The 19,194-nt window shown below is 39.4% G+C and overlaps 1 protein-coding gene across 1 annotated transcript; it reads right to left on the reverse strand.

Annotated features, from left to right (window-relative positions):
• Positions 1-105: 105 nt before the first annotated feature.
• LOC132677639 (cell surface glycoprotein CD200 receptor 1-like) lies at positions 106-19,194 on the reverse strand. Its single transcript, XM_081790147.1, has 4 exons — positions 19,089-19,194; positions 6,714-6,797; positions 3,416-3,475; positions 106-461 (listed from the first exon to the last, which is right to left on the reverse strand). Exons 1-4 carry the CDS (start codon positions 19,132-19,134, stop codon positions 106-108), a joined length of 546 nt encoding a protein of 181 aa, XP_081646273.1. The 5' UTR covers positions 19,135-19,194.

Here is a 19,194-nt window from a genome sequence, read left to right on the forward strand (position 1 = left end):
AAACAGGTCACGTCGGGGGGCACTGCAGAGATGCAGGGGAAAATGCTTCAGTCTTAACACACAGATATGGAATAGAGAGAGGCATCTGATTCAGTCCAAATCTGGTTATCTGACATCCCACAATATACGATGCTCCTTACCTAACGCTGTCAGGTGATATCCATGATAGAAATGCCCATGAGTTGTGACCACTTCACACCTGTAATATCCATCATGAGTGATGGCCACTCGATCGATTTGAAGGGCGGGATTCCAATCAGGTCTGGAGTCCCAGGATATTGTCTCGTCACTACAGTTTATGGCCCTGGTCTCATTTGTATCTTTCCTGTAGGCTCTGGTGCAGGCAGGCTTGTCTCTGAGGATTATTTCCCATCTTATCGTTACCAGCACAGCTTTCTGGGTGATCCAAGGGCAAGAGAGCACAGCCTTTGTATCCACAGGTTTAGACAGGGAAGTGTTAGCTGAACACACACACAAAGCGAATGATGAAAGAAAAGGTTGATAAAGAAATCCATGTTAAATTTTCTACAACATATTCCATAAAGTATACTAGAACATGATTTTGCTACGCACAAAATGTATATAACATATTAAAAGTATTCCAAAGATAAACCCATTTTCTCCTATATTGTGTGTTTTTAGATAATCTATATTTATTATATGTGTTAGAAATATTTTAAGGCCTGGGGCCCCTGGTGGCTCAGTCAGCTGAGTGACTCTATTTCAGATCAGGTCAAGAGCTCACAGTTTGTGAGTTTGCACCCCACATCAGGCTCTGCACTGACAGCACAGAGCCTGTTTGGGATTCTCTTTCCCTCTCTCTCTGCCCCTTCCCTGGTCTCTCTCTCTCCAAATAAATAAACGTAAAAAAAATTAAAGAAATTTTTAAGGGCTTAAATTTGATTCAGAAGTTTTGATATGTATGAAACAAACAAAAAACACAATATAAAATTAATGGACAAATCATTATATCTAATATTTCGGCCATAGAGACTATTAAATTTCTCTAATAACTCAAGCTTCTCGGGATAAAAAGTGGAAAAGTTGAGCCAGGAGAAAAATTTTCTCTCCTACGTTTCAGTGCGAGACAATAAATCACTTAATGTCAGAATGAAATGCCTATCCCCAAAGGTGGGAATTCAGACAAACATAAGAAGCATGTGGTACTTTCATTATAAACAGCATGGCATTCCGGTTGACCAAGCTGCACAGTTTTTGAGTTGTTTTTATTTGGAGAATCACACAGTCATAAAATCAACAAGATCTTCCATCCTTCCTTCCCTTTGAATCACATGTATCCTGCCAAACAGTTCGCCTGTGAACTTAGCTCACAGATTGTGTCTGACTTTCTACCTAATTACGAGGAATAAATGGAGAAGTTCACTCCTTCTGTCCATCTTTTGAAGTAAAAATTAAGCCCTGCAACCTACAAGTATTCTGCAATATATAAGCTCTGGCTCTCCCACACACCAAAATAATATGTCCATGGCTGGGAGGGGTTTGCTGAGAGCGGATTGGGGGCATCGCTTGGGACGCACCAGTGACTCAGGTGAGTGGCAGGGAGCTCATCACTCTCACATGAGCAAAACCAGCTGTGAGAGGGCAAAGCTGCTACCCAGACGGCGCTTGTGAGTGCTAAACCCTGCAGTTGAATTCTCTCCTCTCCTCTTCTGGTGTCACGTGCTTCTTGCGTGATGGACTCACCCCTTGCATTTCGCAAACAAATCACAATCCCATAACTATGTGAAGCAAGGGGGAGGATTTGAAAGCAGGTCTAAGAGAGCAGTTAAATCCATGATTGAAGTGGCAACCCGCATGCACAGGGAAAATGCACCTTCGCCAAGGTTATGAATGAGCACGAAGGTGGCTGCTTGGAGAGCAGCTAGAGGTGGGTGTGGGTGAACATTCAGGTGCTCAAGGGCAGGATGCTGAAGATGAAACCAGAAAGGGAAAAGGCTGAAGAACGCGTTGTGAATTTTCTTTTGTGTTCTCAGGGGTTTGCACTTCTGCTTCTGAACAGTCTAAGGTTTTAATATTTTGCCTGCTATTGAGCCTCAAGATCTCACTCTATTCTTTTAAAGGAAATTAAATAATCATATGCGTTTTAACAGGGGCACCGTCTCCAGAGAAGTGGCTCCCAGGGTGAGGATCCCAAGCACCATGGACAATCTCTGTTCTTTCACCTTCCTCTGCTCTAGGACCCTCCAGCAATCCCCCTTCACCTATGATGGGACTTCTGTGATTCCTGTTAGTCACCCTTTCTTAATCCTTCTCTTTCTCTATTCACACCTGTTGTGATAATTTATTAGTGACCAGTCACTCCTCCACGCTCAGTGCGGTTGGCACCTGTCTAACAAATATAATCTCCTCACAGCCCTGTGATAAGCTACCGTGATTTCACCTCCTACCTCACGGGATAGCGGGTGGATTCTCCTATTGGCTCCAGAACCAGCAGTCACCTTCCAGCTTCTCTGCATCCTGTGTCTATGACTCTCCTCCAGGCTCCTCCAGCCCTTCTGCACACAGACCAATCCCTATGAGATTTGGGGCTTTTCCTTTCTGTCCTCGCTGCCAGATCTTAGATTACGACCCCATCACCACACACCTGGATTCCTGCAGAAGTCTTCTGACATCTGTGTCTGTCTCAAATCTCTCCCCTCTTCGGTTCACACCTGACCTTGCAGCAGGTCCAGGATTCTGGGACACGGGTGTGATCCCCTCCATCTAACACCCCTCAGAGACCTCTCCCCACCCGAAGACAGCACTTACATGTCCTTATGTTGCCTTTGAAAGCCCTCTTTTGCAGATGGACTTACCTTTGCCATCTTATCACCGCTCAGCCGCACCCACACTTTGCAAAGAAAACACCAAGCACCGCTGCATATCTGGGTCTTTCCTCACATCGTTCCTGCAGACTGGGGTGGCCTACAGACCACTCTTTGTCCACGAAAACGCTCCTCTTCCCCTAAGAGCCATTTCACACGCTGCACCTGCCGTGAGGCCTTCTCAGAGCCTTGCTGCTTCGCCTTCTCCTCTACACTCCCAGCACACTTGATGTGAGTGCTCATCTCCTCTGTCAATTGCCATCTGTGCTGACATCTGGGCTCCCCCGCGAAATGAGCCCCTCAGGGCGCTCTGGGGCTCTAGCTACTCTTGTTTGTCCCCTTGTTCCCCACATGGCCTAGCACAGTGCCTGACAGGGAGAGCTCCATAATCCTCAGACGGAATGTGCACTGCCCGGGGGGAGGAGGCCCGGGGTCATTCAGGGTCCCTCACACCTCAGCACTCAGACCACCATACTCTTCAACCGGGCTCAGGACGGCCCCGTGACCAGACCATCAACCGTGTTTCTAAGGAAGTTCAACACTTTTTGCCTTTAGTTCTGGCCTCTAGAAAAAAATTAAAAACATATTACCTTCCATAGGGAGTATGAAACTTCTCTGTTGTCTGTCCATAAGTGAACTGTTGGTTGAAGCTAGAAAATGTTGAGAGAAAAGTAAATGAAACCAATTTTAGGGACTTAAATGGAGTGCAAGGCACTGTTTATCCACATCTTACATACAACATGACAGAAAATTAGTTAACTGTAACCTAATTCCACAAAAAGCTTTACAAAGAAGAAATTAGAAGTTATCCCATCATTATGTGTAAAAAATAAACCAAATCTCCACTGACAACTCCAAATTCTCCCTCAATGAAATAAATTTCCCATTTTATTTTTACCATAAATGGTAACTCTTTCCTTCTTTCCCTCTTGCCTTCCTTCCTTCACATCATTCATTCTTTCCTTCCTTTACATCCTTTCCTTCTTTCCTTCCTTTTTTCTTGCCTTAAGTGAAGTGTGACAAGTATTGAGGGCAACTAATAGGACTGATAAGAATAAGAAATAAGAAATAGGAATAAGAAAACTGCAATGAGCGCCCGCCCCCCCACCCCCCCCATCCCTAGCTAAGGGAACTGTCTGGTTATTAAGGCCACCATGACAGACAAAGGTTAGTTCAGTACATGAGGGATTTCTCTCATGGGCGTTTTGGCCTCTACAGCCCTGAGAACTGCTCCTATTTTAAAGATACAGACTGTTGTCTATGGAAAGTTCAAAGAATTTAGTCATGATTGATACCTTTAAAGGGTTTTCTTGTATCCTTTGGATTTTACTTCATATGCCCTGTAGACATTGTTACTTTTAGTGATAAAGTGCATAATGTTCATGCTACAAACTGTTAACTTTTTACCATTTCAGTGGCTTCTCATTTTAGCCATCTTGTATGGGAATATTAGCAAGTTAGTTCTTAGCAGATATAACTAAATCCATGTCTGGATCGTATGGAATTCTGTTAGAAGAGCCTGGTCTTGCATTAAGTGATGTTTTCGTAACTGATTTGAGAGAAGTTTTCAAGCATTGTGTTGAATGATCTCCCAGTAGGCTGGAGTGTGAAAGAGACCTCTGCTGGGGCGCCTGGGTGGCTCAGTCAGTTGAGCATCTGACTCTCCATTTCAGCTCAGGTCATGATCTCACAGTTCATGAGTTTGAGCCCCACAGCTGGCTCTGCACTGACAGTGTGGAGGCTGCTTGGCATTCTCTTTCTCCCTCGCTCTCTGTCCCTCCTTGCATCTCTCTCTCTGCCTCTTTCTCTCAAAATAAATAAAAAACTTAAAGTAAATTAAAAAAAAAAAAAACAAGAAAGAAAGAGACCTTCTGGTTAATAAAGGTATTCCAGTGAGTGGAGGTGCATGGAGAAATCTGCCTCTAGAATCAGATACCAAATTCTCCTACAATTGAGCAAAATATTACTCATTCCAAAGAATGCCCTGAGAAGAAATACCAGTTAATTACCCCTGAAGCTTCTCATACCAAAGATAAAACCCACAAGTTCTAAGGTACTCTTAAGTGTGCAAAATAATTATTTTCAGAAGAGGGAAAAAATACTTGTTTTCACAAATATTCCTGATTATTTTTATGATGTTGGAAATACTTTATAGGTTTCATTAATTGTTGATATATGAATCCTTTAGTTTTATTATCTCGACTGGCAGCTAGCTGCCATAGAAGGCTGATTTCATATCAAGTATCACATCTTCACTGAAAATAGAAACCATTCTTACGCAGTCTTCCTTGAAGCTCTGTATTCATCAAAGTAGCAAAATAAATGTGTAAAACTTCTGATCAGTGAATAGTCCTGTGATTTCTTTGTTTAATTTCTTTATCTGAAACCAAATTTTTCCTGGAAGTTCAGAAAGGTTATAGTTTTCAGGGCACCCGGTGGCTCAATCGGTTAAGTGTCCAACTTCGGCTCAGGTCATGATCTCACAGTTCATGAGTTCGAGCCCCACATCAGGCTCTGTGCTGACAGCTCAGAGCCTGGAACTTGCTTTGGATGATGCGTCTGCCTCTCTCTCTGCCCCTCCCCCTCCTCATGCTCTGTCTCTCTATCTCTCAAAAATAAATATACATTAAAAAAAGATTATAAATTCACATTTTTAATGTCAGAGGTCCAATTTAACTCTTTCACAATGTGGTGTGTGTGTGTGTGTGTGTGTGTGTGTGTGTGTGTGTGTGAAGAGAGAGAAATGTGAATTGTGTTCTTTTAAATATATCTATAGTACAAAAGTAACTTAATTACTCATTATGTTAGTCCCTTCAGGCTGCCTTAACATATAATAACCAACGTGGTCACATAATACAATAGAAGTGTTCCCCCTTATATTTCTGGAAGCCAGAAGTCTGATTCAAGGGGTCAGCAGAGCTGTGTTTCTTCCAACAGCTCTAGGGAAGAATCCTTTCTTGCTTCTTCCAGCTTTCGGGGGCTGCTAGCAATCCTTGGTGTTTGTTGGCTTGTAGATGTATCATTTCAGTCTCTGCCTCCTTCTTCACACTGCCTTCTTCCTATGTCTTTTCTCTTCCCTTCTGAGGACTCTTGTCATGGCTTTAGGGCCCAACTCTCATCCAGGGTGATCTCATCTCAAGAGCTTTAGCTTAGTAACATCTTCAAAGACCCTTTTTCCAAATACAGCCGTACTCACAGGTGCTAACTGGATATTTCTTTGGGGGAAGAGGGATGCCATTCAACCTATCATTTTGGGGAGGAGGCACCATCTATGCATTGTCCCCAACCCTTAGATTTATAGTTTATAAAATTATTTTTCTTATTTTACTCTGTAGTTGACCTGAAACTGAATTTTTCTAGAGAGTGAGTAATTGAATTAAATTAGAAAGTATATTTATAAGTCCAGGAATGCATTTTGGAAAGCCTGGAATTATTTTTTGATGAAGTAATATATATAAAAAAATAAAATTTTGAAGTAAAAATAAGAAACTAACTGTAATGGCAACTTTGGGAGACAGTAGACCTGGGTGAGGAACATAGAAAATAAATTACTAATATCTGCTAAGACCTAATTTTTTAAATCCATGTTTGAAACATAATAACTTATGTTTTAAAAATTAAATGAAAAAATTTTTGATATGCCATTGGTCCGCTTAGGGATCACATTCTTGACTAATAAAGCATATTCTGTATTAAAGAAGCACAGAAATAATTTTAGAATGAAAAATTTAGGAGCACTCTTAAATAATAAAATAAATATTTATTTAGACAATTTTAGACAATACAGTCTATAAATACCTATAAGACAATTCAAGATCCTAAAACATGAAAATTTTGCCAGCATCAAGCTCATGTCTGGTAGAATTGTCATTAAAGGATGACCATTACCTGCACTGTCATTGTCCTTGCTCATTTTTGGCCTTAATCCATTGTTTGGTGTAACCAGAGTTCTCATTTCTTCATTTATGCATTCTGAAAAGACAAGATGGGGTGATCAGCGGAATACACATTAGTATTTCTGACTTCTACCTAAAATCACACTTTTTTTCACATTCTTTAGGCCATGTTTGGATTGCAGTTACCAATAAAAACATAAATTATGACAGGCAAGCAAGTCTCAGAATGATTTGCTCCAGGATAAATTTTTGACCTGAACTTCCTACCTGTTTGGCATACCCCTACTTTAGATCCAGAGTGTCTGCACCCTCCTGTCTTTACATTCAAGTCAAAGTATTTTTTTTAATTTTGTTTAATGTTTATTTTACTTTCTGAGAGAGACAGGGAGGGAACAGGGGAGGGGCAGAGAGAGAGGGAGACACAAAATCCGAAGCAGGCTCCAGGCTCCGAGCTGTCAGCACAGAGCCTGATGTGGGGCTCGAACTCATGAACCATGAGATCATGATCTGAGCCGAAGTCAGATGCTCAACCGACTCAGCCACCCAAGCACCCTTCCTTGATTTTTTTTGAAAGTTTTGCATTACTAGTGTCTTCACACTTGAAGAAGCTATCACCTCCCCCAGTCTTTACTGACTGGCTTCTTCAGAAAAAGATAGCCACCTGTCAACCAAGCTAGAGATTCTGGGATGTGTCTCAGCCCTTTCCTAAGAAAGCACCTTCTCCATTCCCCAGGCTCATTCTTGAGGTAGAAGTCTTAGGATTCTGTATCTTCTCTCCATACCACAAAACTAGACAGAATTCTGAAGCCCTCCTATTTATTTACAAGAGAGAAGTGGCCTGAAGTGTTTGGGGGTGTGGGCCTCCTTCCAATCCAGCAGAATCAAGTGACTGTTGATATCCATGCACACTATTTACAGAGGTTCCCATCATCTGTGGGAAAGTATGGTGCAGGCCACAGAGAGGGTGATAGGATTCTGTAATGCCAAGACAAGTTGATAGCACTTAGTAGTCAGGGACAATATAGATAATCATAAACAGTATCAAGGCCATAATGACAACCAAGAGGCTCTGATCTGAAGAATTTGTGGCAAAAGCTAAATAAATCTTAATGTTCTTAGGGGTAAAATAAAAGGGAAGCCAAAGACGGTATGGTTTGACCTATATGACCAGATGAAGGATAAATGAGTGTCTTACATCAGTGTTGCCTCCTAAAACAAAAAAATAGAGTTGTTTAAATAACAAACACTTTATCTCGCAGTTCTAGAAGGTGGAAGTCTAAGATAAAGCACTAGCAGGCATGGTGTCCAGTGAAAACCCACTTCCTGACTTGTAGATAGCTGTCTTCTCACTGTATTCACACACGTAGTGGCAGAGAGAGAGAAAAAGAAAAAGCAGGCTCTCTTGGGTCTCTTCTTATAAAGGTACTAATCTGAGAACTCCATCCTCATGACAAAGTTACTTCCCAAAGCCTCCGTCTCCAAATGACATCCCATTGGAGATTGGGTTTTGACATAGGAGTTTTGGAGGACACATTCAGTCCATAGCGATGAGTAAAGACTCAGGTTATTTGCCATAATGGAAAATCATGGTACTTCACCAGGTTTTTGTATTCAAACCAGTTTTCAGACTCAAAGCCACACAATTATGAGCTCACATTTCAAAATTACAAAACGCAGGAAGACTCAAGAAACCATAAAGTCAGATAATATTATTTTCATTAGCTGCCATCTGTTATTCCTAGAGAGAATAAGATTCAGAATCTCATATATTAGAATTATGAAACATAGGGTATAAAAATAAATGTGTTGAGGATGTTTAAAGAAATAAAAAGAAAATTAAAAAAAAAACAAGAAATATGTTCTTCCCCTATACCTGACTCCCCAGAATGTAAGTAGGCAGATTAGGAGAATACAACAGAATTCAATTTACTCATTGATTCTCTACTTACCTGATTCTCTTACTCAACCTGGAAAACTATAGTGAAAAACACAAATGTACAGAATACAAAAAAGGGAGAATATCAGAAAGTCCTAAATGACATCTTCTTCCAATATAAGACAGTTTTGTCATGTTAAAAATCTATTCTTTAGTGTAGTCACTTTCATGAATTATCTTAGCTAGATCTCTTGGATAACTTACTGAAGCTTCAACATTAGCATTTGCTTCTTCAGCTTGCACTTTTTTTTTTTTAATAATTTATTGTCAAGTTAGCTCATATACTGTGCAGTCTTCTTGGCTTCAGGAGTAGATTCCAGTGATTCATCACTTACATACAACACCCATTGCTCATCCCAACAAATGCCCTCCTCAGTGCCCATCACCCATTTTCCCCGCCCCCCCAGCCCCCAATCCCCATCAACTCTCAGTTTGTTCTCTATATTTCAGAGTCTCTTATGTTTTGCCTCCCTCTCTGTTTGTAACTTATTTTGCCTTCCCTTCCCCTGTGGTCTTCTGTTAAGTTTTTCAAATTCCACATATGAGTGAAAACATATATTTCTCTTTTTCTGACTGACTTACTTCACTCAGCATAATACCTTCCAGTTCCATGCGTGTTGCCGCAAATGGCATGATTTCATTCGTTTTCATTGCGAAGTAGTATTCCATTGAATATATAAACCACATCTTCTTTATCCATTCATCAGTTGATGGACATTTGGGCTCTTTCCATAATTTGACTATTGTTCATAGTGCTGCTATAAACATTGGGGTACACGGGCCCTTACAAATCAGCACTTCTGTAACCTTTGGATAAATTTCTAGTAGTGCTATTACTAGGTCATAGGATAATTCTATTTTTAATTACTGAGGAAAATTTCTCCACACTGTTGTCCAGGGTGTCTGCTCCAATTTTAATTCCCATCAACATTGCAAAAGGGTTCCCCTTTCTCCACATCCTCACCAACATCCATTGTTTCCTCAGTTACTAATTTTAGTCACTCCTACTGGTGTGAGGTGGTATCTCAATGTGGTTTTGATTTGTATTTCCCTAGTGATAAGTGATGTTGAGCATCTTTTCATGTGTCTGTTGGCCATCTGGATGTCTTCTTTGGAAAGTATCTATTCATGTCTTCTGCCTGTTTCTTTAAGAGATTATTTGTTTTTTAGGTGTGGAGTTTGATAAGTTCTTTATAGATTTTGGATCCTAACCCTTTATCCGATATGTCATTTGCAAATATCTTCTCCCATTCTGTTGGTTGCCTTTTAGTTTTGTTGATTGCTTACTTTGGTGTGCAGAAGTATTTTTATCTTGATAAGGTCCCAGTAGTTCATTTTTGCTTTTATTTCCTTTGCCTTCAGAGACACGTCAAGTAAGAAATTGCTGTGGCTGAGGTCAAAGAGGTTTTTGCCTGCTTTCTCCTCTAGGATTTTGATGGCTCCCTGTCTTACATTTAGGTCTTTCATCCATTTTGAGTTTATTTTTGTGTATGGTGTAAGAAAGTGGTCCAGTTTCATTCTTCTGCATGTTGCTGTCCAGTTTTCCCAGCGCCATTTGCTAAAGAGACTTTTTTTCCATTGGATACTCTTTTCTGCTTTGTCAAAGATTAGTTTGTCATACATTTGTGGGTCTATTTCTGGGTTCTCTATTCTATTCCACTGGACTATGTGTCTGTTTTTGTGCCAATACCATACTGTTTTGATGATTACAGCTTTGGGGTACAGGCTAAAGTCCAGGCCTGTGATGTCTCCAGCTTTGGTTTTCTTTTTCAATATTACTTTCACTATTCAGGGTTGGTTATAGTTCCAAATAAATTTTAGGATTGTTTTTTATAGCTCTGTGAAGAATGCTGGTGCTATTTTAATTGAGATTGCATTGAATGTGTAGACTGCATTGGGTAGTATCAACATTTTAATAATATTTGTTCTTCCAATCAATGAGTATGGAAGATTTTTCCATTTCTTTGTGTCTTCTTCAGTTTTGTTCATAAGCTTTCTATAGTTTTCAGCATACAGATAATTTACCTTTTAGGCTAGATTTATTTCTATGTATTTTATAGTTCCTGGTGCAGCTGTAAATGGGATCGATTCCTTGATACCTTTTTCTGTTGCTTTATTATTGGTGTATAGAAATGCAACTGATGTCTGTGCACTGATTTTATATCCTGTGACTGCTGATATCATGTATCAGTTCTAGCAGTTTCTTGATGGAGTCTTTCAGGTTTTTCATGTAGACTATCATATTATCTGCAAAAGTGAAGGTTTGACTTCTTCTTTGCCAATTTGGATGATTTTTATTTCATTTTGTTGTCTGGTTGCTGAGGCTAGGACTTCCAACACTATGTTAAACAACAGTGGTGAGAGTGGACATTTCTGTTGTGTTCCTGATCTCAGGGGGAGAGCTCTTAGTTTTTCCCCATTGAGGTTGATATTACCTGTGGGCCTTTCATATATGGCTTTTATGATGTTAAGGTATGTTCCTTCTCTCCTGACTCTCTTGAGGGCTTTTATAAAGAAAGGATGCTGTATTTTGTCAAATGCTTTTTCTGCATCTATTGACAGGATCATATGGTTCTTATCCTTTATTCTATTAATATGATGTATCACGTTGATTGATTTGTGAATAATGAACCAGCCCTGCAGCCCAGGAATGAATCCCACTTGATCATGGTGAATAATTCTTTTAATATACTGTTGAACTCAACTTGCTAGTGTCTTGTTGAGAATTTTTGCATTCCTGTTCATCAGGGATATTGGCATGTGATTCTCCTTTTTAGTGGAGTCTTTGATTTGGAAATCAAGGTAATGCTGGCTTCATAAAATCAGTCTGGAATCTTTCCTTCCATTTATATTTTTTGGAACAGCTTGAGAAGAATAAATATTAACTCTGCTTTAAATGGCTTCTATAATTCCCCTGGGAAGCCATCTGACCCAGGACTCTTATTTGTTGGGAGAGTTTTGATAACTGATTCAACTTTTTCTGGTTATGGGTCTGTTCAAATTTTCTATTTCTTCCTGTTCGAGTTTTGGTAGTGTGTGGGTCCATTTCTTCCAGATTTTGAAGTTTGTTCTCATATAACTTTTCATAGTATTCACTAATAATTTTTTTATTTCTGTGGTTTCGGTTTTGATCTCTCCTCTTTCGTTTGAGATTTTATCTATTTGGGTTTTCTCTCTCTCTCTCTCTCTCTCTCTCTCTCTCTCTCTCTCTCACTTTGAGAAGTCTGGCTAGGGGTTTATCAATTTTATTCTTTCAAAAAACCAGCTCTTAGATTCATTGAACTTTCTACTGTATTTTTGGATTCTATATTGTTTATTTCTGCTCTAATCTTTATCATTTCTCTTCTTCTGCTGGTTTTGAGCTTTCTTTGCTGCAGTATTTCTAGTTCCTTTAGGTGTGAGGATAGGTTCTGTATTTGAAACCTTTCTTGCTTCTTGAGATAGACCTGGATTGCAATGTATTTTTCTCTTAGGACTGCATTTGCTGCATCCCAAAGGGTTTGGGCTGTTGTGTTTTCATTTTCATTTGCTTCCATATATTTTTAAATTCCTTCTTTAATTTCTTGGTTGACCCATTCATTCTTTAGTAGAATATTGTTTACCCTCCATGTGTTTGGAGGCTTTCCATTTTTTTTCTTTTAGATGATTTCAAGTTTCATAGCGTTGTGATCTGAATATATGCATGGTATGATATAAATCCTTTTATATTTGTTAAGGGCTGTTTTGTGACCCAATATGTGATCTATTTTGGAGAATGTTCCATGTGCACTCTGGATGCACATGGATGCACTCTGGATGAAAAATTCTGAATATATCTGTTATGTCCATCTGGTCCAATGTTTCCTTCAGAGCCATTGTTTCCTTACTGATTTTCCGCCTAGATGATCTCTCTATTGTTGTAAGTGGAGTGTTAAAGTCCCCTACAATCACATTATTGTTATCTATACATTTATTTATGTTTGTGATTAACTGATTTATATATTGCATTCTTCCATGTTTGGGAATGAACATTTATAATTGTTAGCTCTTCTTGATGGATAGGATCCCATAATTATGATATAATGCCCCTCTTCATCTCTTGGTACAGTCTGTTTTAAAATCTAGTTTGTCTGATATAAATATGGCTACTCTGGCTTTCTCTTGACACCCAGTAGCATGATAAATGGTTCTCCAACCCCTCACTTTCAATCTGCAGGTGCCCGCAGGTCTAAAATGAGTCTGTTGTAGGAAGAATATAAATGGACCTTGTTTTTTATCCATTCTGATACCCTTTGTCTTTTGATTGGGGCATTTAATCCATTTACATTTGGAGTGATTATTGAAAGATATGGATTTAGTCTCATTGTGTTATATTGAGGACTCATGCTTGTGGTTATGTCCCTGGTCCTTTGTAGTCTTTGTTGCTTTCCACTCACAGAGTCCTCCGTACAATCTCCTGCAAAGCTGATTTTGTGGTCATAAACTCCTTCAGTTTTTATTTGTCTGGGAAAGACTATCTATCCGTCTATTTCGAATGACAGCCTTGCTGGATAAAGGATTCTTGGCTGCATATTTTTCCTATGTAGCATATTGAACATTTCCTGCCACTCCCTTCTGGCCTGCCAAGTTTCAGTGCATAAATTCAGTGCATAAATTCAGTGCATAAATTCAGTGCAGTTATTACCCTTTTGTATCTACCCTTGTAGGTTAAGGCCCATTTGTCCCTAGATGCTTTCAGAACTCTCTCTTTATCTTTCTATTTTGCCAGTTTTACTATGGTATGTCATGATGTTGACGTGTTTGGGTTGATTTTGAACGGAGTTATCTGTGACTCCTGGAGTTTGATGTTTGCATCCTTCCCCAGATTAGGGAAGTTCTTAGCCATAATTTGTTCAAATAAACATTCTTCCCCTCTCTCTGTCTTCTTCTTCTGGAATTCTTATGCAACAGATATTGTTTCATCTCATTAAATCACTTAGGTCTCTAATTCTCCCCTCGTAATCAAGTAATGTCCTTTCTCTCCTTTTCTCAGATTCATTTTTTTCCATAATTTTATCTTCCATTTCACCTATTCTCTCCTCTGCTTCTCCCATCCTTGCTATCACTCTATCTAGTTTATTTTACATCTCATTTACAACGTTTCTTAATTCATCATAACTATTTCTCAGTCCCTGATCTCTGCAGCAATAGATTCTCTGGTGTCTTCTATGCTTTTTTCAAGCCCAGCTCTTAGTCTTATGACTATTATTCTAAATTATTGTTTGGATATATTGTTTATATCTGTTTTGAGCAATTCTCTGGCTGTCATTTCTTCCTGGAATTTCCTTTGAGGAGATTTCTTCCATTTCATCACTTTGGCTGGTTTCTGTCTTTTACATGCTTTTATAGTTTGTTATGTGTCCTACATCTGCAAGCAGTACTATATTAGAAAGAGGCCATACACTGTCCCAAATCTGACACTTCAGGAAGTGTTTTTGGAGTGTGTTGTGTGTACTCTGTTATTGCATATTTGCTTGCTTTATCTCACTGCTCATAGTAGTGGATTAGACCTTCCACCAGATGTGCTTTGATTTGTTCATTGAAATAACCCTGGAAAAAAGGAAAAATGTGGGGGGGGGGGGGGAAGACTTATCCCATACAAAGAGAGAAATGAGGCGGGAGGCAGATAAAAGACCAGGCAGAGAATCAAACTTAAGGTTTAATAAGGCTTAATCCGGAGAGAAAGAGAGAGGAAAATAACGAAGGAGATACAGAATAAGTATAAAAAGAATAGAGTGAAAATGCCTGACTAAACAAACAACCAGAACAAAGAAAGGGAAACATAGTAAGTATAGTATATAGTACAGTATAGTAAGTAGAGTATAGTAAATATATATATATATACATATACATATATACATATACATATATATATACATATACATATGCATATACATATATACATATACATATACATATACATATACATATACATATAGTAAGAATAGACCAAAAATCAAATCAGGAACTATGAGCCTGATCCCAAAGGAAAGAGGAAAAGAAAAAAGGGGGGGGGGCATAGAAGGAGAAAGAAGGGAAAAGAGAAGTAAAGAAAAGAGAAAAAAATAATAAAAGAAAAAAAACAACTTTTAAAAGCCAGACTAACATACAAAACCACGGGACAGTTGTCTGTTGGTGCCTGGGACCGGTGGCTGTGCTGGTCTGGAGGACAGTCCCTCTGGTTCACTCAGTGTCAGTTCCATCCCAGTAGATAAGCAGTTACCAGGCATGGAGGGGTGGGATTTGATGTAGACAGATCCCACCTCCACTTAGGCCCACTGTCCTGTTCCTTGATGCCCCACCCAGTTGGTGTTGGAGAGAAAATGGTGACACCCCAATCTCTCCTCCCCAGACAGGTGTCTCGAACCATACTGTTCAGGCACCTCTCACAGAGCGGCACTGGTGGCCTGTTCTGCTTCACAATCTCCTGGGCCTCCTAGGCATTCCTCTGGGATCCAAAATCCAAGGTTGTAAAGCGTCCTGCACCACATGGACCCAGAACTGCCGATAAAAGGCCTTTGGCTGGCATCTGAAGGGGTGGCAATAAGCCCTCTTCCCACAGTACTCCAAGGAAGGGGAGTCTTCTCTCCCAGTGCACCCCCAAGATAGTCACCAAGCCCGGGGCTGGCTCCCCCCCGCAGCAGGTGCATGCACACAGCAGGCTTCAGTCCAGAGAAAGTCGTGCAACCATGAAAACCCCAATAGTTACTCCTAAGGCTGTTTGCAAACTAGAAACTGGCTCTCTCTGTATTTTTTGTTCCTCATCCGTGGTCCGGAGAGGTTTTTCCCTTGTCTAAATACAATCCCACAGTTCTATAGCGTCTCTTCACTTCCTTTTGTCTCTGCATAGAAGGGCTCTCCTCCCCTCCATGCCTACACTGACAGTTTAACTCTCCCAATTTGCAAATACATACCTCTGTCACACCAAGCTGTCTCTTTCCACCTGTGGAAATCCTTCTGCCACTCCACAGATTGATTTCCTGGGTATTCCAAGTGTTCTGACCTCAATACTGCTGTGTTTGAGGGAGGAGGGAAATTCTGATCCCCCTACTTTTCCTCCATCTTGACTCCTCCCCCTCACTTCACATTTTTACTATGAAGACAGTTTCTTTCCTTAAACCTCATGAACCAACCTCTGCTAGCTTCCAACTTTTCTTTCACAGCTTCCTCACCTCCTTCAGCCTCCATAGAATCAAGGAGCGTTAGGGCCTTGCTCTGCACTAGGCTTTGACTTCAGGAAATGTTGTAGCTGTGTTGGTCTTCTTTCTAGATCACTGAAACTTTCTCCTTATCAGCAATAAGGCTGTTTCACTTCCTTATCATTAGTGTGTTCACTAGAGTAGCACTTTCGTTTCCTTCAGGAACTTTCCTTCACATTCATAACCTGGCTAACTGGGGGTACAAGAGGCCTAGCTTTTGACCTGCTTCAGCTTTCAACATGCCTTCCTCGCTAAGCTTATGAATCATTTCTAAGTTTTGATTTCAAGTGAGAAATATGCAACTCCTCCTTTCACTTGAGTACTTAGCGGCCATTGGGAGGTGATTAATTGGCTTAAATTCAATATTGTTGTGTCTCAGGAAAAAGGGAGGTCTGAAGAGAGGGAGATGGAGATGGGGAAATAGCCAACACACACACACACACACACACACACGTTCCACTTACATTCACCATCTCATGCAGTGACATAGTGACACCGCAAAACAATTGCGTAGTAAGATCAGAGATCGCTGATCACAGATCACCACAACAAATATAATGTAATCACAAAGCTTCAAATATTTCAAGAATTACCACAATGTGACACAGAGACGCAAAGTGAGCAGATGCTGATAGAGTTACTCGATGCACACTTGCCACAAACCTTCAATTAGTAGAAACCACAATATATGCAAAGTACAATAAAGTGACACACAATGAAACAAGATATGCTTGTATACCTAGTAAGAGCTTCAAAATACAGGAGGCAAAATTGACAAAATCAAATCAAAAACACTATAACAGAAATGAGGAAGGCCTTGATGACCTTATTAATAGGCTGGATATAGCTGAAGAAAGATTATCTAAGCTAGAGAATATATCAATAGAAACCTCCAAAACTGAAAAACAAAGAAAACAAACACTTAAAAAAAAAACAGAACAGAGTATCAAAGGACTGTGGGACAACTCCCAAAATGTGTAAAACACGTGTAATGGAAAAATCAGAAGAGGAGGATGAGAGAAAAGAACAGAGGAAATTTTTGAAACAATGACTGAGAATTTCCCCAAGTTCACTCCATACCAAACCAAAGATCTAGGAAACTTGGAGAGCACCAAGCAAGAAAAATGCCAAAGAAAAAACCCTAGACCTGGCATATCATATGAAAACTATAGAAAAATCAAAGATAAAAAGTTCTGAAAAATGCCAGAGAAATAAAACATCTTATAGAGAAACAAAGATGAGAATTATATACAACTTCTCCTAAGAAGCCATGCAAGGGAAAAAAAGAACGAAGTAAAATATTTAAAATGTTAATAGAATAACAACCCACCACCCTAGAACTATGTATCCTACAAAGTTACCCTTCACAAGTGAAGGATACATAAAAGACTTTCTCAAACAAACAAAAATTGAGGGAAATTGTTTTCAGGGGAACTGCCTTGTAAGAAATGTTAAAAGTTCTTCAGGGAGAAGGAAATATGAAAGTCAGAAAATAACAACTTTACTCAGAATTGCCAACTCTTGGAAGCAACCAAGATGCCCTTCAGTAGGTAAATGGCTGAATAAATGGGGATGCATGCAGACAACGGAATATTGTTCAGTGCTAAAAAGAATGACCTATAGAGCCATGAAAAGACAAAGAGGAAACTGAAATACCTATTGCTAAGTGAAAAAAAGCCTATGAAAAGGCTACATACCATATAATTCCAACTATAAAATATTCAGAAAAAGGCAGAAACTGTGGAGACTCTAAAAAGATGAGCAGTTTAGAGGTTTAGAAAAAGCCACGGTTTAGAGGGGAGGGAGGATAAATACAGGGAACACAGAGGACTTTTAGGGCAGTGAAACTACTCTGTATGATACTATAGTAATGGATACAGGCCATTGTACTTTTGTTCAAACTTACAGAATGCACAAGACTGAGAATGAACCCTATGTAAACTATGGCCTTGGGGAGATGATTATGTGTCAGGGTAGGTTCATCACTTGTAACAAATGTAACACTCTGGAGGGGATGTTGATAATGAAATAGAAGCTGTGCTTAGGTGGGGTTAGGAGGTGAGGTATATGGGAAATCTCTGCCCCTTCCTCTCAATTTTGCTGTAAACTTAAAACTGCACTGAAAAAAATTAAGTCTTAAAACACAAAAAGCAAAACAAAACAAAACAAAACCTTTTTATACTAAGTGGATATTTAATTTTATCAAATACATATTGCAATCTTACAGTTTTTCCCCTTCAAATATGTAATGGAATCAATTACATAAACAGGTTTAATTACTCTTTTCAATTACATCTTTTTGTTGCCATCTGTTTCCTGCCACATCTAAATAATTCTCTAGTGCTTTCATGAGTCAAATCTGCTATTCACTGTCTTCTGAGTTCTTCCCAAATTTTTCTACCTTCTTCTACCTTTCTACCTTCTTCCCAATTTCTTTCAACTTTTTATGGCCCTTGTTTCCCATCTTTCTTTCTCTTAAGAACTGGTTCTCCTCTCCCTTTACCAGACATATATGGAAATGTGGAAGCCAGTGTTGCTCAGAATGTTTTAGAATTTCTTTGGGATGATTATAAGGAAAGACAGGATGGATTCAAGGTTTTGTTTCCACCTGCCTGAGTCTGCTCTAATTTTAGCTCCTCCACTCATTCGTTCTACTGTTCATGCTTTGGGATAACATTCCATTTGTTCTGGTGTGAGGTTGAAATCAGAGACTTTGAATAGATAATCATTACTATATTCTTATGTTCTCTGATCCTTGTTTTCTGAAACAAATTTTCCCCATATACTTTTTGCCTCTATTTTAAAATTTAAAAACCCCAAGTAGAAATTTAGGGTTTCTTTCTTAGCCTGTGAGCTAAAAATATTAGAAATATCAAAGGAAAAACAATAGTCACACATCAATACACATAAGGTCCAAGATATAAGAATTCCAAGAGACAAGAAAAATATAAACCAAAATACTGGAGGAAACACTACCTTTTTCCTTGTCACACAAGTTCAGTTTCACTCCATTCCAGGGCCCCCTTATTACCCTGGACTCAGCCAGACAACTAGTCAGTGCACCATTGACATAAGAAAATCAGAAGGTTTGCTGGATAATAAACAAATTTATCACTGCTGCTAGGACAAATTATAAAACATTTTATAAATGGATCAAGGGCCTCCTTGTCACCACTGAAAATATCTTTACTTTTTTCTGAAAAATCATGCTTACCAGACACTATAACATTGATGGAGATCAGTACCCTCAAAGCTGACATTCTCTCCAGAGTATGTCTTTGGAGCGGTTAGCCACGGACTAGCCACGGATGGGAAATGTC

Source organism: Panthera onca, chromosome C2 (assembly GCF_046562875.1).
Source record: "Panthera onca isolate mPanOnc1 chromosome C2, mPanOnc1 haplotype 2, whole genome shotgun sequence".
Taxonomy (NCBI): Eukaryota; Metazoa; Chordata; class Mammalia; order Carnivora; family Felidae; genus Panthera; species Panthera onca.